General features: G+C 38.3%; 1 protein-coding gene and 1 long non-coding RNA gene across 4 annotated transcripts in view; one reads left to right on the top strand and one right to left on the bottom strand.

Annotated features, from left to right (window-relative positions):
• Positions 1–6,856: 6,856 nt before the first annotated feature.
• Cul2 (cullin 2) overlaps positions 6,857–25,886 on the bottom strand; it is a 47,716-nt gene continuing 28,686 nt past the window's right edge. Inside the window, exons 11-19 of one of the 3 annotated variants that reach the window (XR_003656215.1) lie at positions 23,012–23,119; positions 21,803–21,967; positions 20,433–20,507; positions 17,293–17,457; positions 14,438–14,647; positions 13,053–13,296; positions 11,426–11,538; positions 7,651–7,868; positions 6,857–7,555 (exon numbers count right to left, since the gene is read on the bottom strand). Coding sequence is in view for 2 of the 3 variants with exons in the window: in XM_028309623.1 (XP_028165424.1) it covers positions 7,707–7,868; positions 11,426–11,538; positions 12,573–12,735; positions 13,216–13,296; positions 14,438–14,647; positions 17,293–17,457; positions 20,433–20,507; positions 21,803–21,967; positions 23,012–23,119 (1,242 nt within the window). In the remaining variant the exon portion in view is untranslated. Of the gene's footprint in view, positions 7,869–11,425; positions 11,539–12,572; positions 12,736–13,052; positions 13,297–14,437; positions 14,648–17,292; positions 17,458–20,432; positions 20,508–21,802; positions 21,968–23,011; positions 23,120–25,886 lie in introns of all 3 variants that reach the window. The other 2 variants (XM_028309623.1, XM_028309610.1) reach the window with 2 other exon arrangements.
• On the top strand, positions 23,725–25,869 carry LOC114356443 (uncharacterized). The gene is made up of 2 exons (XR_003656216.1): positions 23,725–24,315; positions 24,602–25,869. It is a non-coding gene; the product is annotated as an uncharacterized LOC114356443 (long non-coding RNA).

Raw genomic sequence — 25,886 nt, 5'->3', positions numbered from 1 at the left:
GACCTATGTAATTTTATAAAAGCTGAAAGTTTGTCAGCGTATGCTCCCAATATAGGTTAGAATGTTGGTGGATCATTAGGTTTGGGTCATCGTGGCTTTGGCAGCTATCCTAAAAAAACTGTCTGGCAAGGAGTTGGAACTGTCAAATCGTTGCCAAAGCCACGATGATGACCCAAACTTCATGATTCACCAACATTCTCTCCTATATTGGCTCGTGGTGAAAGTTATTCTTGTGCAATGAAGACGTAAATTTCAATTTTATTCTGTGAAAAGGGCGAATGATATTATTACTGTTTTTCTCTATTTTGAGATGAATACGTTTGCCACGAGAATTTTCCTTCACGCCATGCTGCAAGTCTATTGAACAGTGGACGTCCTATACATGTAAAAAAAGCTGGAATTTGTTTACAAGAAGTAATGCCACAGTTTGGAGCTCATGAATACTGGAGTGGTTTTATGATATTTACAACAATGGAAGTTAAAATCCAAAGTTTGTTTTTCATGCATAACAAGGCAGGTATTTGACCGCAATCGCACCTGGTGTTAAGTGAGATGCTGTCTAGGATGTTACATATCTGCCCTGTAAGTGCTTATTCACTCTCGCCTTGAAGTTTTGTACAAAATTTTACAATTGTATTTGACGTTTTAACCGTCGTTGCCGCTATAAGGTTTAATACGTTTTTTTGTGAAAAATAGTCGCAAACAATTTTAGTAAAACCTATGGTTTCTATGAAATTAATAAACCAGTAGTAAAATACTCAATTTAGTCAATCAACTGCCTCATTATTAGATTATTATATTACCGTGTGTTGTTGTAATTCATGAAACTGCTTTAGTCACCGTATCAAATGCAGATCACACGAACAAGCCATGTTCAAATTAAAATAATATTTTTAATAGAAAGATATTTTACCTGCGAGTCTCTGACATTGCATTTAGGAAATGAAATAAGTTTTTATAACATTAAATTGTCAGACAATAGTATAGTAATAAATTAAATTAAAAAGTCAACTTACGGCCTTTTACATCTAGACACGCGGTAGCGTGTCAAGCCAAGTTCAAGTAACAGAACTGGCGAGCATTAGTCTACGAATCCAAAGTACACTGGTTTTTCAACCTTCCAAAAAAAATTCTCCAATGAATATTTAAGCCTTATGTCTAAAAGAATAAAGTTTAAAGTTCACTGATGAATTATTTGTATTTTAGAATGGTTGATGTTCTGCCATAATGAATCTTGTTTATGTGATCTGTCGTAGAATCTCAGTGCAAAATCAGAATCAGTTTAGTCAAAGTAGTCAAATCTAGTCACTACAAAAGTTAGGTCCCCTTCTTTAAAAGAAATAGCGACTTTATCACCCAGTGGTAAGGTGCTACTTGCTATGCACAGAAATGTTTACTATGCATATGCGTGTGAATTTGAACTGTATTGCGGCGCGTTAGAGTTGCCTTTACTCTGCGCGTGCGACTTTTTAGCTAAGAAGTGGACTCACAAATAGCTGTAAGCAAAAAACTGTGGTATTTTTTTCATAGCAACAAATCCCAGTGTTTTTTAATTAATTTGTAATTCAGAATTAATATTATGGATTTGAAATCTTGTTATTTGTAGTTGTTCAAAATGTTACATATTTTTAACTTGCTTTTATTATTCTTTATCTCTTTAGAATAAGTTTGTTTCAAATATCAAAATGAATTGTTAATTTAGTTTAATAATAGCTGAGCGGTTTAAAATTAACGGCTTGTTCTGACATGTGATCTGTCATTGTCAGTGTCACTGCAGTTGACAGTTAGAATGTGTGTTGCCATTGTGAAGCAACAAAAATTAATAGAAACTGAAAAATAACAAGCTGTCAATTTTGTCCCGCGAATACAATTTAAAGTTCTGTTCTAAGATTATAATAGACCGTTTTCACTGTCCGAGAGAACAAGAAATGCAAGTGGAGTTCTTAGAATCGTTTTTTAGTTCTGAATGAAGTGATAAGTTAAAAGAATGATGCATAATGAAATTAGTTACTTAAAGTATAAGTGTACCAGAATCTCATGGCAAACAAAAATATTGGAAAAGTGTGTTTTTCATATGGCCATTGTCTATGGCTCTATTGTCATCTGTCAAAGTAAATCAAGAGATCTGTCAGTAGTAAATGAATTGGGAACTCTAGCACAAGCAGTTAGTTAGTTAGTTAGTTTTGCAGGGCAATCGATTACCGCACTTAGCCTCATGATAGGGCCATTGTGCGCGATTTGAGGTTTNTTGTTCTATGGCTTGTTGACTATAATCCTAGACTAACAGCGCGCGCACAAAGTTGCCCGTTCAGAAGTTATGAGGTTCCGAAAAATGAAAAGTAAAGTAAGTAAAATTGACTTTTCTTTAGATAAGACGACAAGAGAAAGGTTAATTACATTACTAAAGTATATAATTTTCATGTTTTAGTTGAATCTTTAAAGATTTATACCCAAAAAAAGATACTTTTACTTACTTTAATTTTCATTTTTTGGAACCTCATAACTTCTGAACGGGCATCTTTGGGCGCGCGCTGTTAGTGCAGGATTATAGTCAACAAGCCATAGAACAAGGCTCAATGTGACTCGCCCAGTTCAATTTGTGGTCAAAGGTGATGCCCAGATACTTCACTTGTGTTGAGAGGGAGAGTTTTGTTTTAAAGAGTTCTGGTAGCTGGAGCTCTGGTAGTTTCCTTTTGTTAGTGAAAAGGATTAGTTCAGTTTTGTTTGGGTTTACTGACAACTGGTGGTCGCTGCACCAGTTTTCAACAATGTTCAGGGCTGAACGCATTATTTCACATAGCACGTTTTCAGCCCCTCCGTTTAACAGTACGGTGATGTCATCTGCATATCCAATGGCCGTGTACCCTCTGTCATTTAGTTTCCTTAACAGACTGTCCACTACCATGTTCCATAGTAGTGGNAATCTATTCGTGCAAAAATCTTATAAATTAACATAGCCGTTTTGGAGGAGTAGGGAATTTAAGTAAAAAATCGATGTCCCGTATTTATTTTTTTAATCCAAAACAAAGAGACGTAGCGAAAATTCAAACGTCACAAATATAGTCCTTGAACTGTTGTATAACATATATTTTTTTCAACTATTTCTGTCCAGCAGTAAAAGAGGAGTAGGCTTTACAAAATGCCCATTTGGCGCGGATTGAGGACACTAATCGCCTTAAAGAAAGATTCTTTTTTGTGAGCGGAAAACATTAGCTTATAATTTGTATAATATACCGCAGTTACCTCAGAAGTAGACACGGTCCATTATAGTCGAAAAACCAAACAAAATTATGTATTTACAGTCAGTTGCACATTTGTGTTCAATATTGAACTTTATCAATTTGTAAAGTACGGTCGCCGAGCACGTAGAATTTCCTCCAATGACCCTCGCGACTATGCTGCAGTTAGAGTGCGAGCGCGACAGCAATATAATTACGCGCGAGCGATAACGATGTGTAGCTTGGGGGTCATTGGACGAAATTCTACGCGCTCGGCGACCGGACTTTAATAAAGATCACCTTGTCATATTCCTGTACACCTGACTGTACTAGTTTCGAATGTGTACCTTTCTTCTTTTATTTTTATCAGTCGGTGTTTTAATTTCAATTCAAATTTTTTAATTGAACTGCAAACAATAACTTAAAATGTTGCCATCGTAAAATAAATGTACACTGTGTACAATTTGGAATAAAATACCGACTTGACACTATTATTTGCTGATTATTGTATTGTATTTTATTTTATTAATTGATTTCGTCGTTAGGGTTGTGGGGACGGACCGCGGTGTTGCCTGTTTTTGTAATTTTAAAAACAGATGTCAACAGCGCGCGATGTCAACATTTACGTTAAGAATTTAAACTGTTTTAAATTCTGTAACCAAAGTTTTTTAATTATTAAATGATTGTATTATTATAATGTTTTTAAATTGTAAAAAACAGTCGAAAGACTAATGCCCGATTTTACCATCAATCCCTAATTTTTAATTAACCCCTCTGAGAACAAAATTCCTGTTGTATGTTACCTTAAGGATCACTTAAAAATGGGGAAAACGAGCATACATGACCTAATGATGACTATGTTAGGACTACAGTTAAAGTATGAAATAAAACAACAATAAACGGCGTCCGTACAATGTTTAATAATAATTAAATTACTTTATATTATGTATAAGTAATATTAGTTCTCGAACAGTCGGTCCAGGTAGAGTCTAAACCTAAACTTTTCCCTTTAGAATAAAAGGTACACGCAATTTGAACGCTAGTTTAAAGTGACGATTAGTAAATAAAAAATAAATATCCAAGACATTTTCTGTGCCATCTAGTTTCTAAACTACAGCAAGAGTGTTTTGCTATACACAATAAACAAAAACATTTCAACATTCAACAAAATTGCCTTCAAAAATGTTGAATGTTGATAATTGTTTTTGTTGATTGTATAGGGCAAACTGGAGACCCAGCTTATGTCAAACATTTATTATGAGTTTTCGGTACTAAACGTACTTTTTGAACTTTTTTTAAATACATAATATAGGATAATACCTCTGCCATATACACACTAATATTTGTATTGTCCGGGAATCGAATCCACGACCTAGTTTAGTATGAAAATGTCATTTAAAACTAGTGTTCAACACTCGTTTAACTTTTATTATAAAGAATAATCTACAATATACAACAGTATCCTTGTGTCGCGTACAAACTAAATACATAAAAACATAATTCATAAAAAATATTGCTACTTTCACTGCGCTCCGGGTTTCTACTATTCGTCGTTTATTTTCAAAGCTGGCAACACTATGGCTTGCTTGAAATTACATACAAAACTCAACGAATATTTTTAAAATATGGTACTTATTAGCACATGTAAAGATATATAAAACCTATTTATGCATTTCTAAAGCCTGTGGTTTTTAGATAGGCTCGCGTGACGTCACATCATGGTTGGCCTGCCATACAAATCTCATACAAAAATGTACATTTCATTGAAATACTAATCTCATTCGTTTGGGCCTGTCTCTAATAAAGATCGTTTCATCCACGAAGAATCGCCCCACCATTCTCCCGCTAATGTGTGAGTGTTATCGGTACACGCTAAATGCTCCATGAGTGCACACGCACACTACAGTAATGCCTTACGGATTGCTCGGACCACACTCCCCGCACCCCGCGCGACCGAGACCTAACATTGCTGGGGCGCGGCCGAGTGGATGAAACGATTTATAATAATAATTATACATTATAAATACTGTATATGATCTACCTATTATTACAAAGGTACTGACTGCATTCCAAGATAGACAATTTGATACCTTATTTCGTTGCGGTAGGTATTACTGTGCAACAAAAATGTATACTTTGTATTGACTGTTCGTAGTTCGCAATACACGTTATCGATTCTGTCTCGTCGTGTCATGAATGATCAGTGAAAGAGACAAAATGATGTAAAACAATATTGTTTTTATTTTATTATCAAAGGGAAGTTACACGTCACTAGCTAGTAAAAGGAAGACAACAAAATAGGGATGCACAAAAACAATACAAACTACTTATACTATCTATGCGATCTACACACAAAATTCCACCCTGTATAACTCACTGTCTCGCTCACACTTAAATGACTTTGACAAAGTTCAAATGAAAAAGAAACCAGCCCCCCTAGACAAAACGCACTTTTTGATCGAATCGAAAATCGAATCCGTCAAAACTCTATACAAAAAAGGGGCTTTTCGACCACTTTTCGACTGGTTTGCGATTATAATTTGCACTTTGTCTAGACCCACAGAGCGATTTAAAAACGCACAACGCCATCTATTGACAGAATCAGAAAGCTTTATGCAAGTAAAAAAAAGCATTTGGCTATTTGACAGTTGTGAAAATAGCAAGAAAGAGGAAGAAAAACAATTTATTTGAAAATATACAATTAAATGTTTAAGATAAAATTTATAACCTACAATGTTTTTATAAAATATTATTGGTAAAACCATTCGCGATTTCTTATCTGCGATTCACAAAAAAAAATACACAGGCGGCCATCATAGATCAGTGTGACGTCACATTAAAATAGACACGCAATACACAAGAACTATCGCTGTATCATTCTTTAATAGCATATTTTCAAGATTAGTGAAATGAGGGTTTTCGCGATTGAAAAATGCGCCAGATGGCAATACGTAGACGCGAGGTCCAAATGCTGCATGATTGGTTATTTTTGACATGACATTGACAGATATGTCAAAATCCACCAATCATGCAGCATTTGGACCTCCCGTCTACGTATTGCCATCTGGCGGATTTTTCAATCGCGAAAACCCTCATTACGTAGTGATTTTAGCTATATCTAGCTATATTTGTATTTTTATTTTACCGGAGCGTAGTCCCCTCTTTCATATGAGGATGATTTCCTCACGCAAGTGTGCCATCCCCAGATCGCAAACGTGTGTGTGTCGCCACCATCAATCCCTAATTTTTAAGTGACCCCTATGGTAACACATATCAGGAATTTAGTTTTTTTTTATGCATAACAAGGCAGGTATTTGACCACAATGTTAAGTGGGATGCAGTCTAGGATGGTTTTCATAGGGGTCACTTAAAAATTAGGGATTGATGGTGAAAACGAGCGTAAATGACATAGCCCTGTGTGTGAGTTCTTGTGCCAGGTAAGTATATATCAAGGGTGACAAAATCGAACCCTGGACACACCCTTACGTTGTCTAATGCCCGTTTTCACTATCAATCCCTAACTTTTAAGTGACCCCTATGAAAACTAAATTCCTGTTGTGTTAATAGGGGGTTAGAAATTAGGGATTGATGTGAAAACGGGCGTAAATGACATAGCTTTGTGTGTGATCTTGCGCTAGGTAAGTATGTGTCTTTCTAAGGGAAGCTATGCCCTTATATGCACAGGTGAGGTCATAAAGGTCATGCCCACAACTAGCTGGCGTGAGTGGCCACGCCCACTTTGATATAAAGTGGCGCTTTCGACAAGGTCACGAACGTAACAGATAGATGATGTAACAGTAAGATGGTTTAGGCTAGTTTCCTAAAATATTTTTTTAGTCCGACAATTTTAATATAAAAAATATTGGACACGTTAATTGTCAATCAAACAAATAATTAAAAAGTCATGGTGCGGTGAAGTTCCGCGCGACGTCACAAAGTGCTGCTCTTTTAAGCACTCATTGACGTCACTGGTCTCTTCTGCATATAAATTTATTTGATTTGATTTCTATTGAACTTTGCCGGGCTTTTTTTTCATTAGTCTAAAAAAGTGAAAAATACGTGTCCAGTATTTTTTGATAAGTTAACTGACGGTCTAATTAAAACTTGCTTTTTTACCCAGGAAACATCCCTATTGTGGGAATGACCAAACTAGAGTCAGCGCTATGAGGGCGTATCAACATTAAGAGGATGTCACACTTACGCTAAGGCAAAGTGGGAGTTCTAGACAGTGTGTTTGGCCACACCCACGTCAGCTGGTCATGATCATGGCCACCCTCACAGCACAGATCATATGCACTCACGCGAGGTACGAGTAAGCGTGGCCACATCCACGCCAGTTGGTCATGGTCATGGCCACCCTCACAGCACATAGATCATAATATGTGCTCACACTCACCCAAAGAAAGACTAAGCGTGGCCACACCCACGCCAACTGGTCATGGTCATGGTCATGGCCACGCTCACAGCACTGGCCATAAGCGACTCCACTCACGCGAGGTACGAGTACGTGTCCAGCGCTCCAGGCGCCCGCTCGAGGTACTGCTTGTCGATGAGCGCCTCGATGCACTTCTTGATCATGCCGACAGATGGCGCGAACGACCCGCGCGCTTGGGAAACCACTTCTTGGATCAGTTCTGTGTGTCGGAGGACCTGGAAATGTAAAATTGATTTGACATTTATAAAACTCATATCCTGATACACCGAGCAGTCTAAAGATGTGTCGTTATGGGTTTTTGAAATAACTAAACGCGACGGTTTTCGAATCACGAATAACGTTTTCAAAACTAGTTTTTTTTAAACGAAGTTATTTCCACAACTCTCAAGCAAGCGTGATAATTATAACGTTAGGTGTTTGGTTAGCTGCAAGGCATTTAGGAACTTATGGCCTTCAAAATAAGACTCAAATTCAATTGAATATCTAACGTACGACGAACATTATACCTATTTCATCCACACTTATGTTAACGTCCTATGGCTTTCTCACTCGCACACGCACTCGTTTCGTTACGATCCTTATTAATTGGACACCATACATTACTCGCTTTACTCCTTTAGGTTACAAAAAATATGTTTAATAATCGTCAATGTACGACTTTGTCATCAAATCTGTCATAACGAAGCGGGAAACACGTTATTTTTTATGTCAACCAAATATCTACCTTATGTTGTTTGCTTAAGAGTGAATTCAGTTTAGCTTTAGAGCGTTGTGGAAACAATCGTGTTGAATAACGAAGAGATTCTAACGTTGTATGACGTTAAGAAAAAAACTAGTTTAGGCGTTTCCGTAGTAACTGTCCTGATTAATTTTAATTATCATTATTTTGACTGGTTCTGTAATGTTGACCGTTTGTTTTATGTATGTATGTGTATTCATGTGGCAGCAAAATAAACGTTATTCTATTCTATTCTATTTTAACAGTGTTTGGATAGTTGGCAGTTGGCACCAATAACTTTTTTAATTTATGCTATCACATTAGGTTATTGACCTGTAAAGATAGTTTAAGTTGGTGAAAATAAATAAATAAATATTAGAAAAAAAACTTTAAAGGATGATTTCTGTAAAACTGTTAAAACTCCTTTATTTGTGCGAGTAGGCTTTCAAAAAGCACTTCGGAGGAGATGAAGCTTATCGCGACTTTCATTAGGTCGTCGGTCCACCGAGTTAATAGCAATGTTGCAAATCTTGAGAATATAAACTGCGGTATATCTTTAAGCGAACCTTCTTACAAGCTCTTAATAATTTCAACATCGCCCAATATCGCCCGCAACATTGCCCAATATCAGAGTAAATACAAATGAGGTGGTCATCTTCATAGAAACGCACCGAGCGCGGTTTATATGTGAGCGCGCCAACACGTATGCGGCGCGCACGCATACACTGAGAAAATGTATTTTTTTTTCTTTATTAGGAAAACATACAGCTTATATTATGATACATGATATGTAGCGGGGATTAGCGGGGAGTTGCGCCAAATTTTGTCAGTGTGTGCGTGCGCGCCGCATACGTATTGTCGCGCGCTCACATACATACAAACCGCGCTCACATTATAGGGTTATCTTCTTTTTATCGTGTCGACAACAAACCTACACAGTGTCAGCCCAAAACGTGCCAGAACTCCGCTACAAGAGTGGCGTTAGGATTATAATGCCCGTTTTCAAATCAATCCCTATTTTTAAGTGACCCCTATGGTACCACATAATAAGAATTTTGTTTATTTGAAGGTCACTTAAAAATTAGGCATTGATGGTGAAAACGGGCATAAGGGTCATATCTACTAGGGTTTTTTCAGGAAGTTTAGATTTTCTTTATGCGCATGTAAGGGGGCATGAAATTTTTTTGGTTCGGGAAGGTTCGGTAAAATAAAAGCTGGGAGACCCCTGCTATATAAGATCACCTCCAAAAGACAGACGATATTTTAATAGGACATCTAATTATATTAGAAAAATTGGACCCTAGCATTAAAAAAAAAATAGGCTAGTTTTTGTTTTTACTTTTCCTAACAAACTAAATGTAATATTTTTATTTTTAAACCCTCTGTCGTTTTCACATTATTTACATAAGCTGCTGGACGTGACGTCCTTGTACAGTCGCGGAATGAAAAGGTTCGTCACCTTAGTGTCGGTTTTCGCTTGCACTAGGTACTGTAAGAGTCAAACCTGCCAACATAACCGTGCAAGAAACAGTGCTGCTAACATTGAAATAAATATGACGTTTGCTAACGAATAAGGTTTTGCATGTTTATTTTTCTATCACATCAGTAGGTACAATGTTCAAAATGTAGTTTTTTTTATTTAATAGATAATGGCAGGTTAAACCAACAAGAAGGTTTTAGTTTATCAATCATAATAATCTTCTTGACAACTTACACTTTGATCTGAATAATTTTGAACTTTACTGACGAACAGTTAAAGATTATTTTCTCTAACTCGAGATTATTCTGTAACATAGTTTCAAAAGGTATTATGTGCTCGCGATTCGTTGAAGGAATCAATTTGAAAACTGACGAACCTTTTCATTCCGTGACTGTACACGGATGCACTGTCTGTCACGATCGATGCCATGCCTCCGGACCGCACTGAGCACTTCGGGTTCACTCGACATAACATCAAAAAATCTCGAAAACTAGCATTCTAAAAATATGGTTGTATTATCTAAAACTAATTAGTTTAAGATGTTTTATTTGTCCCTTAAATATCGTCTGTCTTTTGGAGGTGACCTTCATCAACAGCCCTTTACAGTCCACTGCTGGACTATGAGCCTCCTCCACTATAGTGGAGGGTTTTGCCATAATCCCCACGCTTGGCAGGCGGGTTGGAGATCGCAGTTTAAAAGATTGATGTTTTTCAGAGAGCGCTGCTGCCCGTTCTCTGTTTGATGTGTAGTCCCTAAGTCGCCTCTTACGACACCCGCGGGAAGAGTAGGGGTTGGTGACAAATGTACCATCAAAAACAATACTTGTCAAAAAAACCAAGTCTCGCAACTCAGTTGTTCTTCGCACTAAATAATTTAATTTACACGTGTTTTCATGCGATGGCCAAGTCAATATATTTATGTAAAACGTTAAAGATTTCCTGGCCTGGACTTGGTATTACATGGATCTCACAACTTTTTACCGTAGAACAACTGAGTTGCGAGACTTGGTTTTTTTGACAAGTATTGTTTTTGATGGGATCTCATTTCTTTTTGTATTTTGTAGACAGCAGTTATGTATCTAGAAAACTGGACCGAAATTGAAAAATTTTACTCGACTTGGCGGTTGCACTACCGTGCCCCCAAATATTTTAGTTTTTCCTTGATTCATACACCAAACACTACTTATATTCCAAATTTGAAGCTTCTAGGTCTGCTAGAAGTGCCTTAGAGTTTTGATGATCGGTGAGTCAGTGAGTCGGTCAGTGAGTCAGTCAGTGAGTGACAAAATTAAGTAACTTTGACCCGTTATAATTCTTAAACTACTGGTTCAAATTGAATGAAATTTTAAATATACCGTGTCTTTACAATGCCTGCATAGCTAATGAAAATTCAGCCTTCTAGTTTTATCCACAACGAAGTTACAGGCGGTCGAAAATGGCCTGAATTGCTTCGAGAAAAGGATGGTACGGCTGTGCCGCTTTTTAGCTCGACTTGGTGGGGGCACTACCGTGCCCCCAGATTCTACTCTGCCGTCACCACACGGCTTTTAGACTAATAAAAGAATGAAACCTACCTTCCTCTGCTTCATGATGCGCACGAGGGCAGCTTGTAGATACATCTTGCGGTCGTCGTCGCAGTGCGCCGCTTCCGTCGCTTCGGCCGCGCCAGTCGCCGCCGGCAGACCGCCTGGGAGGATTGAGCTTTATTGTATTGTGTTAAGGTTTATAATTGGCTGCAGAGTGTGGTCAACGGGATTGTCTTGTCTTAAGGCCTATTCAGACCTAAGCGGTATTCGCTACCGTCTGCGGCAGAGAAAACCCAGTGGGTATGCGGTAATAATACTGTTCAGACCTAAGCGGTATTAGGTACAGCGGCAGCGAATATCGCTCAGGTTTGAATAGGCCTTAAAGGTGTAAAGTAATTGTTTTGAATTGGGCTTAATTGGATATTTTATGATAGGGAAATAAACGATTTTATTTTAAGTTCGTTACATAAAATGAACTTCGAACAAGATAGCGCCTTCTATGAGTGCAAATTGAAACTAACTTTCAACATAATGATTAGGCAAGTTAGCTGCTGTAAATCTGACTAGTTAATTTAGCACCATCTTTGAGTGAAAATTGGAACTAACTTGTAGCACTATGTTTTGTTAGTTAGGCGCGTTTAGCGCCATCTATGAGAGAACTTTAGAACTTACTGTAGCACATAAAATAAGTGAAAATTGAAACTTACCTTGATGATTAGGCGCATTGGCAGCTGTAAGTCTGACTTTCGTCCTTTTGCAAGAGAAGTTTAGATTCAAACTGAGGGTAGCAGATTCATCGTCAGCTTCAATATCCCCTGATGACGTCAGCAGGCCAGCATCTAATACTGGCCTCACGTGTCTGGCCCACGCCTCGCTGGCCAGTTGGTCTAACCTAACTAACTGTACTGTATCTGGATGTTAGGCTTTAATTCGTTTTACGCCACCTATGAGCGCAAATTGGAACTAATTTCTAGCGCTGTACCTTGTTGGTGTACTGCAATGAGTCTGTAGCGCCATCTATGAGTGTCCATTGAAACTATCTACTAGCGCTGTGCCTTGCTAGTTGGGCGCGTTCAACGCCATCTATGAGCGAAAATTTGAACTAACTTATAACACCCTACCTTGATGGTTGGCTGCTATGGGCCTGACTGCTCCATTTAGCGCCATCTATGACCGAGAATCGAAACTTTCTTACCTTGATGATTAGGCGCATTGGCAGCTGTCAGCCTGACTTTCGTCCTTTTGCACGAGAAATTCAAATTTAGACTGAGGGTAGCAGATTCATCATCAGCTTCGATATCCCCTGATGACGTCAGCAGGCCAGCATCTAATACAGGCCTCACGTGTCTGGCCCACGCCTCGCCGGCCAGTTGGTCTAACCTAACTAACTGTACTGTATCTGGATGTTAGGCTTTAATTCGTTTTACGCCACCTATGAGCGAAAATTGGAACTAACTTCTAGCGCTGTACCTTGTTAGTGTGCTGCAATGAGTTTGTAGCGCCGTCTATGAGTGTCCATTGAAACTATTTTCTAACACCGTACTTTGCTGGATAGGTGCGTTCAGCGCCATCTATGAGCGCAAACTTAAACTAACTTCTAGCACTCTACTTTGCTGTTTAAGGGCGTTTAGCGCCATCTATGATGGAAAATTTGAACTAACTTCTAACACCTTACCTTGATGATTAGGCGCATTGGCAGCCGTAAGTCTGACTTTCGTCCTTTTGCAAGAGAAGTTTAGATTCAAACTGAGGGTAGCAGATTCATCGTCAGCCTCTATATCCCCTGATGACGTCAGCAGACCAGCGTCCAGTACCGGCCTCACGTGTCTGGCCCACGCCTCGCCTTCTAATTGTAGGGACTCGCGTAGTTCACGAGCGGATAACGTGTCTGCTGTTTCGAAGGAGAGTAATAGCGCGCACTGTGGACAAACATAGCTTTGTTAATGTCGTTGAAAAATGAGTAATTTTTGATATTTTAATATCCTAAATAAATCAATATCCTTGGACATCTTACACTGCGCCGCTAGCCCCAAACTAAGCAAAACTTGTGCTATGAGTACTAGACAACTGATATAAACATACTTAAATACTTTTTTTTTGTAAACACATACATGAAATTATACATAGACTTAATATACACAGAAAACACTTGGACCCGTCACAGAAATTAATATTCAACATTTCAATTTCTGCCCGGCCGGGAATCGAACCCGGGACCTCTCGGCATAGTAGTACGTCCTGAACAAACACACCAAACGGCCGACTGTGGATAAACATAGCCTTGTTAATGTCGTAGAAAAATTAGTGATTTTTGATATTTAGACACGTGTCAAGATTTGTACAAGTTTGTAAAGAATTATGACAGGGCCGCGAGGTATTTTGGATCGGAGCCGCTGGTTTATATGAGACGGAGCCGCTAGTTAATATGAGACGAAGTCGAGTTCAATGTGTAAAATGCTTTATGAGACGGAGCCGCGAGTTATTATGAGACGGAGCAACGTGTTCTCACCTGAGGTGTAGTAGCGCTGACGTGGTACACCCTTTGCGTGTATCGTGTCCTCAGTTCACCAGTACACAGGTGGTGTAGCCAGGCTAGACGGCGGCCGCTGAAGGACGCTCTGTAGAAGGCTTCGAAGAGTCTCGCCGGCTTCTTCAGTGTTAAACTTTCTTATTCAGGGACGGAGCGAGTTATTCGACGGAGCCGCGAGTTATTATACGGAGCCGCAAGTTATTATGAGACGGAGCCGCGAGTTATTATGAGACGGAGCCGCGAGTTATAAGACGTAGCTTCGAGTTATTAGATGGAGCCGCGAGTTATTATGAGACGGAGCCGCGAGTTATTTTGAAACGGAGCCGCGATGTTAGACGGAGCCGCGAGTTATTATGAGACGGAGCCGCGAGTTATTCTGAAACGGAGCCGCGATGTTAGACGGAGCCGCGAGTTATTAAGAGACGGAGCCGCGAGTTATTAAACGGAGCCGCGAATTATTAAACGGAACCGCGAGTTATTATGAGACGGAGCCACCAAAATTTGAGACGGAGCCGCATGTCTTTTCTCACCTGTGGCGTAGTAGCGCTGACATGGTACACTCTTTGCGTGTATCGTGTCCTCAGTTCACCAGTGCACAGGTGGTGTAGCCAGGCGAGGCGGCGGCCGCTGAAGGAGGCTCTGTAGAAGGCTTCGAAGAGTCTCGCCGGTTTCTCCAGTTGAGCCGGCGGCGCTAGCGGCGCCATAGCACCGCCTAACGGCCATGCGCCGGCTTGCAGTACCTGGGAACAAGTAAATTAAAATTCATAAAAAGAACTATTTTTATCGACATAACTTTAAAAAAAAAACCGACTTCAAATGCGTGAACACAAATAATACCTATTCAACAAAAAAATAATCGTTCAAATTGGTTCATAATCGGCGGAGATATTGCGTATAAAAAAGTTCATCCCTAATTTTCCACCCTTGGGGGTTGTTTTTTTTATTATTAAAGAAGAACGGTCATCTGTGACCCAGGCCCGACAGAAACGAGACATACCTCAGTTTTTTTGTCATGTCTTAATTAGTTAAATTATATATTTTTTATATTCGAAATCTATGTATAACACCAAATTATTACCCTTTGTTTTTGTTCAGGCGTCATACAAAAACTAATACTAAATGCCTATTTATCACCAAAATTGGTAAATGTATGATAGCTGCTATGGAATGTATCAATCAAGGTGACCTGGAGATACAGCCGGATTATACAGTGTGGAAACGAGAAGTTACAAAATCCAAAAATTCAATGTTACCAGTTTCCATAATCTGTAACCTATTTATTGGTACCATTTGAAAGAGCTCGTGAAGCACTTTCAGAATCAGTAACTTGTTTTTCGATATCTTGTATAGTTTAGAAATAATCGAGTGAGATCACTTATCGTTCCATATGTATAACCACCCTGTATAATCCGGCTGTATCTCCAGGTCACCTAGATACATTCCATAGCAGCTGTAATAGACATTTAGGTACATAACATTTACCAATTTGTATTAGTTTTTGTATAACGCCTGAACAAAAACAAAGGGTAATATTTTGGTGTTATACATAGATTTCGAATATAAAAAATATATAATTTAACTAATTAAGACGTAACAAAAAAACTGAGGTATGTCTCGTTTCTGTCGGGTCTGGGTTTTTTTTGTATGGGGCGTGACCGTTCTTCTTTAAATGGGACCACCCTTGAGGTATTACCTATACGCCGAAAAAAGATTTTTTCAAATCGGTTCATAATTGGCGGAGTTATCGCGTAACAAACATAGAAAAAAAAAAACGCGTCGAATTGAGAACCTCCTCCTTTTTTTGAAGTCGGTTGAAAAAAGAGGTACTACACTAATGCAGCAGCATTAATCAACTGCTGAAAGAAAAGGAAACAGCGCTATCTATCGACCGCTATCAGAACTAACTTGAACAGCTACATCTGTTAGTTGAGATCTGAACTAGAAGGTACAATCGGCTGTAAGAACCCTATTTGTTTAAAGAAGTAGTACTAAACTAATGGCCAGTTTTCTGTCTATCAGAAACTGCTAGAAATTGGTTGAAACTTAATGATAGCGCCATCTATTGGCCACTTTTGGAACTATGAAACAGCGCCATCTGTTGGTTGTTGTAGGAACTAAATAAGACAACGCCATCTATCAACCGCATTCTAAACTAAATAAAACTGCGCCATCTATTGGCCGTCTTCGGAACTAGCTGCTAAAAGAATCTCACCTGTATGAAGAAACCGGTGTTTGTAGAAAGGTTGTGGCAGAGACCACACACACACACTTTTGGAACTATGAGACAGCGCCATCTGTTGGTCTTGGTCGCTACATTCAGAACTAAATAAGATAGCGCCATCTATTGGCAGCTTTTGGAACTATGAGAGAGCGCTCCATGTGTTGGTTGCTGTAAGAACTAAATGATACAACGCCATCTATCAGCTGTTTTCTAAACTAAATGAGACAGCGCGATCTGTAGGCCGTTTATGGAACTAAATAAGATCACGCCATCTGCTGCAGTCAGAATTAAGTCTTTATGGGGAGTTAGCGCCATCTATTAGCCACTTTCAGAACTAGCTGTTATAAGAATTTGACCTGTATGAAGAAGCCGGTGCTCGTGGATAGATACAGCTTGTTGGTGAACTCGGTATCACTAGTTAGCGTCATCTATTGGTAGAGCTCGAAACTGAATGTCATAAACAAAGTGCCATCTATTGGCCGCCTTCAGAACTAGCTGCGTAATAAGCTCACCTGTATGTAGAAAGAAAGAAGCCGGTGCTAGTCGATATATGCAGCTTGTTGGTGAACTTTGTATCACTGGTTAGCGCCATCTAATAGCATAACTTGATACTAAACGAAACAACGCCATCTATTGGCAGCTTTTGAAACTAAGTGGATCAGCGACATCTATTGACCACTTTTGGAACTATGAAATAGCGCCATCTGTCGGCCACTTTCAGAACTTACTTGTATGAAGAAGCCGGTGTTAGTAGATAAGTTGTGGTCTCTCAGATGCTGCTGGAACTTGGCATTCAAGTCTGCTGAGACCGCGACGTCGGTGAACATGCGGTGCAGCTTGTTTGTAAACTATATCACTAGTTAGCGCCATCTATTGACAAAGTTTGAAACTAAACGACACAGCGCCATCTATTGGTCACCTTCAGAACTAGCTGCGTAAGAAACTCACCTGTATGTAGAAAGAAAGAAGCCGGTGCTAGTGGACAGATGCAGCTTGTTGGTGAACTTTGTATCACTGGTTAGCGCCATCTAATGGCATAGCTCGAAACTAAACGAAACAACGCCATCTATTGGCCGCTTTTGAAACTAAGTGGATCAGCGCCATCTATTGACCACTTTTGGAACTATGAAATAGCGCCATCTGTCGGTCACTTTCAGAACTAACCTGTATGAAGAAGCCGGTGTTTGTAGAAAGGTTGTGGTCTCTAAGATGCTGCTGGAACTTGGCATTCAAGTCTGCTGAAACCGCGACGTCGGTGAACATGCGGTGAAGCTTGTTTGTGAACTCGTAACCGCACGCAGCCTTCAGACGGTTGATCATGGCCTCCTCCTGTGAAGGGTTACCAGTTTGGTAAATATTGCTCCCTTTAAACCTTATTGAATGAGGTTTTTCGCGAATGAAAAATCCGCCAGATGGCAATACGTATACGCGAGGTCCAAATGCTGCATGATTGGTTATTTTTGACATGACATTGACAGATATGTCAAAATCCACCAATCACGCAGCAGTCAGACCCCACATTCACGTCCCGCCATCTAGCGGATCTTTCATTCACGAAAACCCTCATTGTGATAAGGTCGGAAACTAATGGGCATTTTAGTGCAGGCTCATAAAAATGAGCAAAGATGTAGTATTACAAAATAGCCATCAAATTATTTCAAGAAGTCCGCGCGATGACACATTTACCTCTTTACTTAAACTGGAGGAAAATATCATTATGTTGATGACAGTCACCATTTCAGCCACAGGACGTCCACTGCTGAACATAGGCCTCCTCCAATGATTTCCATGTTGGCCAGTTGGTAGCGGCCTGCATCCAGCGTCTTTTTACTACTTTTATGACTCACTCATCACGAAATCTCAGAAACTACAAGTGCTAGGAGTCTAAAATTTTGCATGGGGGTTCCTTTTAGAACGTAGGTGCTCACTAAGACGGGATTTTACATAATTAACTTTTTTTTAAAATAAAACCGACTTCAAATGCGTGAACACATTATAAAAAAAAATAAAACCGACTCCAAAAAACCTACATTAAAAAGTAGAAAAATAATTACTAATAACCTACTTATTTATTAGGACGAATTAATATTTATGTAGGTATGGTATTGATACTTTTGGAGTCGGTGCAGGCAAACTTTACATGTTTCATAATCTTGGCACCGACTCCAGAAGTATCAATCATGGTATACCTACATAAATATTAATTCGTCCTAATAAATAAGTAGGTTATTAGTAATTATTTTTCTACTTTTTAATGTAGGTTTTTTGGAGTCGGTTTTATTTTTTTTTATAAAATTTTACTTATTTCTTGCTTTTTAGTTAACTAATTATTACCTTGATGTTACCACTGAAGGTAGGCAGTACATTGAGACCATACTCTTCATGTCTAGTGTAAAATAATATTCCCTACAAAATACAGGTTACCATATAGGAAACCTAAAAAGACCTTAAACCGTCAGCCCACCTTAAAAACATGAAAGAATACAACTGTTGGTCTATTTGTACTTATAATATTTAAAGAATTATCCTCCAACTCCTAAGCATTAAGGAGTTTTACCTTCTATCATCAGCTCATCAATATGAGATGATGATTTCCAGGAGCAAATATATGAATAACTTAAGAAAAAGTTTGAAAAACGATATACGTGCCTATAAAATTTGAGGGTTGCTCTCGATTTCCCTAGGATCCCATCATCAGATCCTGACTTGGTGACAATGGGACCACCTCAGAAGTGTACCCTATCAAACAAAAAAAGAATTTTGAAAATCGGTTCATAATTGGCGGAGTTATCGCGTAACAAACATAGAAAAAAAAAAAAAAAAAAACATACGGGTCGAATTGAGAACCTCCTCCTTTTTTTGAAGTCGGTTGAAAAAAAAACTAAATATTAAAAATATTGCGTATAAAAAAGTTCATCCCCAATTTTCCACCCTTGGGGGTGAAATATTTTCTTCAAATTCGCATGAAACCACCCTTTTGATAATACCTATTCAACAAAAAAATAATCGTCCAAATTGGTTTATAATCGGCGGAGATATTGCGTATAAAAAAGTTCATCCCCAATTTTCCACCCTTGGGGGTTGTTTTTTTTATTATTAAATTTAAATGGGACCACCCTTGAGGTATTACCTATACGCCGAAAAAAGATTTGTTCAAATCGGTTCATAATTGGCGGAGTTATCGCGTAACAAACATAGGGAAAAAAAAACATACGGGTTGAATTGAGAACCTCCTCCTTTTTTTGAAGTCGGTTGAAAATTCAACCCCTAAGGGGGTAAAACGGGATCCACGCGTATCAATAGTTTTTTACCTGTTCCATAGACGCCGACAGCTGGTGTATGAGCCTTCTGGCCAGAGCTCGCGCGTAGTATTTTTGGAAGACATCCTGAAAATTGATAACATATTATGTTAGAAATTTTATATTTCGTTACAAATTGTTTAGTTTTCCCAATTTGATGGTTTTCAGCTTTTTTTAATGGTTTCTAAATAAGAATCTCTGAATTTTAATGAATAATTAAAAAATCAATTACATTTTTGGATTCCTTTAAATAGGTTAGTTTAGTATGGATATTACCGAAGTGTGGATAGCAAGAAAGTTTGTTCAGTGTGGAAGTATGAATAAAAATGGATAGGGATTCATATAATAATTAAAATAAATAAATAAATAAATAAATTATAGCTTCATGAAAACCCATAAAAATTAGGATAGCTTTAAAGTATGGATAGTTCAGTTAGTATGAAGTAGATATTACGGAACTATGGATACATTGTCTTCAGAGGGCCTAGTGTGAGTTCACATCAAACGCGCTCACAAATAATTAACTTTTTAAAAAAATAAAACCGACTTCAAATGCGTGAACACAAAAAAAAAAACTAAAAATTAAAAATATTGCGTATAAAAAAGTTCAACTCCAATTTTCCACCCTTGGGGGTGAAATATTTTCTTCAAATTCGCATGAAACCACCCTTTTGATAATACCTATTCAACAAAAAAATAATCGTTCAAATTGATTTATAATCGGCGGAGATATTGCGTATAAAAAAGTTCATCCCCAATTTTCCACCCTTGGGGGTTGTTTTTTTTATTATTAAATTTAAATGGGACCACCCTTGAGGTATTACCTATACGCCGAAAAAAGATTTGTTCAAATCGGTTCATAATTGGCGGAGTTATCGCGTAACAAACATAGGGAAAAAAAAACATACGGGTTGAATTGAGAACCTCCTCCTTTTTTTGAAGTCGGTTGAAAATTCAACCCCTAAGGGGGTAAAACGGGATCCACGCGTATCAATAGTTTTTTACCTGTTCCATAGACGCCGACAGCTGGTGTATGAGCCTTCTGGCCAGAGCTCGCGCGTAGTATTTTTGGAAGACATCCTGAAAATTGATAACATATTATGTTAGAAATTTTATATTTCGTTACAAATTGTTTAGTTTTCCCAATTTGATGGTTTTCAGCTTTTTTTAATGGTTTCTAAATAAGAATCTCTGAATTTTAATGAATAATTAAAAAATCAATTACATTTTTGGATTCCTTTAAATAGGTTAGTTTAGTATGGATATTACCGAAGTGTGGATAGCAAGAAAGTTTGTTCAGTGTGGAAGTATGAATAAAAATGGATAGGGATTCATATAATAATTAAAATAAATAAATAAATAAATAAATTATAGCTTCATGAAAACCCATAAAAATTAGGATAGCTTTAAAGTATGGATAGTTCAGTTAGTATGAAGTAGATATTACGGAACTATGGATACATTGTCTTCAGAGGGCCTAGTGTGAGTTCACATCAAACGCGCTCACAAATAATTAACTTTTTAAAAAAATAAAACCGACTTCAAATGCGTGAACACAAAAAAAAAAACTAAAAATTAAAAATATTGCGTATAAAAAAGTTCAACTCCAATTTTCCACCCTTGGGGGTGAAATATTTTCTTCAAATTCGCATGAAACCACCCTTTTGATAATACCTATTCAACAAAAAAATAATCGTTCAAATTGATTTATAATCGGCGGAGATATTGCGTATAAAAAGTTCATCCCCAATTTTCCACCCTTGGGGGTTGTTTTTTCTATTATTAAATTTAAATGGGACCACCCTTGAGGTATTACCTATACGCCAAAAAAAGATTTGTTTAAATCGGTTCATAATTGGCGGAGTTATCGCGTAACAAACATAGAAAAAAAAAAAAACATACGGGTCGAATTGATAACCTCCTCCTTTTTTGAAGTCGGTTGAAAATTACATTAAATGTATGACGTAATGTATGACAAATGTGTGGGGTCCCATTGCGATGGACATCGCTGTGCGACTGGGTGGCACTGTTTAGTTTATTCATTCATTCATTGTATGTTTTATGTCACCTCTGTCTTATTTGCTTTTTTTTTCATTTTACCTCTTTTGTCTTTTGTGATGTCCATGGCAATAAATGTTTCTTTCTTTCTTTCTATTGTACAGCGCCCCTGGCGGAAACGTTCAAGAACTAAAATTTTCATACATTTTTTAACGCACTCACTGGTGAGGATTTTTGATGTAAACTCACATTCGGACCACAGGCTACCACTGACCTTTTTTAATTATGAATAACTTGAAAAAATCGAACTGCCTAAGGCGACTTGAGAGACTTGAAGAGACTCTTAACGCTAAAAATTAAATAACTATACCACTGACCTTATCATCGACGTACTTGAACACCACAATGGCGGCTGCCAGCCGGTCGTCGGCGTCGTCGGCTCCGCGGCGCCGCAGCAGGCAGTCGCAGTACCGCGCCAGCAGCTCGGGAGCGCGCGCCGCTTGCTCCGGGCCCGAGCGAGCGTTCACCACTGCGCTGCACGCCTGGCGAATGCACGCGCGATTAGTCGGAGCGACTTGCGATTAGTCGCATCAACTATCCAACAGTTGTACCAAATTCGGATATGTCGCATCGACTTGCGACTAGTCGCAACGGATAACGATTAGTCGCATCAACTATCCAATAGTCATGCCACATTGCGATTTGTCGCATTGGCTTGCGATTAGTCGCATTCACTTGCGATTAGTCGTACTGCCTTGCGATTAGTCGCATCTACTATGAAATAGTAGCACTAAGAATCATCGTACGGGCTTTCAAATAGTCAGTAGTCGCACCAGATTGCGATTGGTCGCACCGACTTCGACTTGCTATTTCGCATTGACTTGATTAGTCACATCAAATTTTTTATACTAACACTACGTACGAGAGTACGGAAGAGGTTATGTGAGCAGGCCTCCCACTAGGTGGACAGACGATCTGGTGAAAATGCGAGGGGCAGGGCCGGTCTTTGTGGAAATCCTTGGAGGAGGCCTTTGTCCAGCAGTGGACGTCTTTCGGCTGAAGCGAACGAACACTACATAACCGGGCCAGATGGCGACTAGTCATATCGCATTGAATTCAGAAAAGTGGGAATATAATTCCCAAGTACCTTTAATCTTATTCTACTGTCTTAGGGACCCAAACAATGACAAAATGTTACCTTGCTATACAGGATGTCCTAAAAAGTAGTGTCAAGCCGAAGCCCAGAAGGTAACCCAAATCACCGTGACTTGATAGTTTTCGAGTTATGATTTTTTTTTACAACGTACAAGATTTTAGTTTACATCCGTTTTATGGATGTAAATACTTCTGAATCAGCTAGGCCTAGTATTCATCTAATAATAATTAAAAAATCAGGCATGTAACTTGACTATTCGCACCACAGTGACCAAAAAAGTGCCTAAGCACAGAAATATAAAACAATCATAACTCGAAAACTATCAAAAATCGCGGAAAATCGGGGTGATTTAGCCCTAGTGATGCTCAATCTCTGAGCTTCGGCTTGACACTACTTTTTGGGACGCCCTGTATAATCGTTTAAGCCTTACCTTATCTAAAGCACCGACGAAGGCTTGTGCTCCACCGAACACGTCTGCGAATAGCGAGCTGTATCTGCCGTGTAGCTCCAGCATCGCGTTCACGAAGTGCGTGTGTGCCTGAAATAAAACATTATTATGAACAGGCGAACACATCTTTAGTCTTTACTACAACTGAAGTCTTGCTGACGTTTGACACTATGGTTGAGGATTCCGGGATTCCTTTCCATCAGGTGGGATGCAGACCAAAAACTTTCACGTTGTGGATAAAAAGTGCATACAGCAATCAACGTTATCTCCTGCGCATAAGATCTCACTTCGTCCTGATTGTGGCTTGTTCAACAACTCGTAGTCATCTACTTTTTCTGACGTCACGATAGCGACTATTGCAAGCGACTATGAACCTTGAAATCTTCTAAAGTTCATGCAACAGTCAACCCTATCTCCTGCGTAATAAGGTCTCACCTCGTCCTTATTATGGCTTGTTCTACAACTCATGACTCATGACTCTTTACACTACTGTCAATGTCATGTTAGCGATCATCACAAATCACAAGCGACTATCGCCCGTATTCACAAATGATACTTGCTTAGGTGAAGCAGCAAATCGAATGCACAGCGTTGAATAAAGCTCTGTGATTGGTGTGTCACCCTGTGTGTCCCTGTCCTGAAGTGCATGCAAGAATCAACCCTATCTCCTGCATAATAAGTAGGCCTAAGATGCGCGCATCGACAATGACATGATATGATAAGACAATTTTCGATCACGTAGATAATTTTATCATTTTCCCTAACATGGAACCATCGATAGAAAAGTCTATCGACCGCTATCGCGTGATAACCGAATTGTTGCCATATTAAGAAAAAATTGCGTTATTATGTTGGCCAACCTTGAAATATTTTAGCTCATTCGTTCAATCTCGTTCATTTCTGCTACTAATTCGGCTAAAAACACATATCTTAAAGCAGTGAGAACGTCATTAAAAAAAAGTTATGTCAATTTTGTTGACATTACATGACTGCTTGATTGTATTTGTGTGTTTTTAAAATTGTATTTTTATGTTTCCAGTCTTATTTTTAATATTTCTAAAGTACGGAAAATATCAAACGAAGAGATAACCAAGTTAATGAAAAACAATGAAGAATTCCTAATCATACCGACAGTATTAAAGAATGAAGTCTTCAAAATTAACAGAATAACCGAACTCCACTACCTACCCCATAATGCGAGGTTTACAGTAATTATTCAACTTACATGAAGCAGTCAGAAAGTTTATTGAGATTTGAGAAATAAAGTTACACTCATAAGTAGCAAAGTAAGTACCTAAAGTCTAAAATATTAGCTATACTCCGCAGATCTTGATTTTCATAAGTAACAGCACCGGAGAAAAGGAAAAATATCTTTATTCCTACAAATAAGCTTTCACCTTCTTTCCTATATTTATTTCACATAGTTCTTTCACCGTGTAATAATACTGTGATCAATATTTTGTATGTAAACTTAAAATACAAATAGGATTAAGTAAATGTTTCTATTTATGAACTGTTTATGTAATTGTAATATTTATAATTGTGTTTAAATAATATTCTTTCTTTTTTCAGACAGTGGATGAAGAAGTGTGGGATTATGAGTGATTATTTCATTCTAAAGCAGACATAATCAAGTCTTGCTCACTATCATGAAAATTTACAATAACAATCAGCAAGAAAAACTTCAAGGGTACTGGCTAGGCTAACCAATTCATGGAATTCTGTTTGTATTTGAAATTATAAATAGCTATTGTAAAACAAAAGTTTTCCAAATAAAGATTTTGTAAATAATGGTTGAATTATTTTGAAATTACACTGCAATAATGAATTTATTGCCTGCGTCCAGCGCCTTTCTGCTACCATTATGATGTCGTCGGTCCACCTTGTGGGTGGACGTCCCACGCTGCGTATTCCGGTACCCGGCCTCCACCCCAGAACCTTGCTGCCCCATCGGGCAACATGGAAAGCATTGGGGGAGGCCTAAGTTCAGCAGTGGACGTCCTATGGCTGAGATGATGATGAATTTATTATAATGGAATAAATTGTACAAGATTATCATCCTGTCACATTAAAGCCCTTAAAAAAGACCACATGGAGGAATTAGATTGATAGTAATGTGGAATGTATGTATGGTATCACCATCAAGTTATAAAATTAGTAAAATTCATTTATTCTCATTGTTATTATAGCAAGTTTGATTACACATCCCACCCAATGCTAATTTCTGACAATGACCTTGCCACTGTTTGATGTAGACACAAGAAGCTCGGTCACCACATTCCGCCCCATTTTCAATAATTTTACAAGATTATGTACAGATGACAGTAGGTACTTAAATCAAGCTAAACACTGTGGGGTATCTCACGACATTTGCAACTTAATATGTATTGTCTGATGTACTGTTGACTGCCTACCTAAGTAGGTAAGTAATGGTTATTTTACAAGGTAGGTAATGTAATAATTAATATGTGGGTGGGACTGTGGGAGCACTAAGATTTTGCAGCTAGCGATTATAAACTGTCGCAAGATTCGCCTCACACTGATAAACTCTTGAACTAGAACTCAATCTCCACCTAGAAGTAAAAGTATCACAAAGGTGCTAGATTCCTTTCTTTGATTTTACTAGCCTCAAATTAGTCGTAAAATGTCATTTACCATTATAAATGATAAATAAATAGAGTTAAAGTAGCTTGCAAAAAAGTTAATCTCCTATCGTCTTGCTATCGTGGGCAAGGATCGAGGACGATAAAAACACCACATCCTATCCTATCGTGATGTCAAAATATGATATAGTTAGCGCTTCATGTTAGGGCTTGCCAGGTTTATCACAAAAAAAAAAACAAATCTATCACTATCA

The sequence above is a fragment of the Ostrinia furnacalis genome, unplaced genomic scaffold, assembly GCF_004193835.3.
Source record: "Ostrinia furnacalis isolate ACB-3 unplaced genomic scaffold, ASM419383v2 OfSCF0213, whole genome shotgun sequence".
NCBI classification, from domain to species: domain Eukaryota; kingdom Metazoa; phylum Arthropoda; class Insecta; order Lepidoptera; family Crambidae; genus Ostrinia; species Ostrinia furnacalis.
This window is presented reverse-complemented; position numbering and strand designations above follow the sequence as displayed.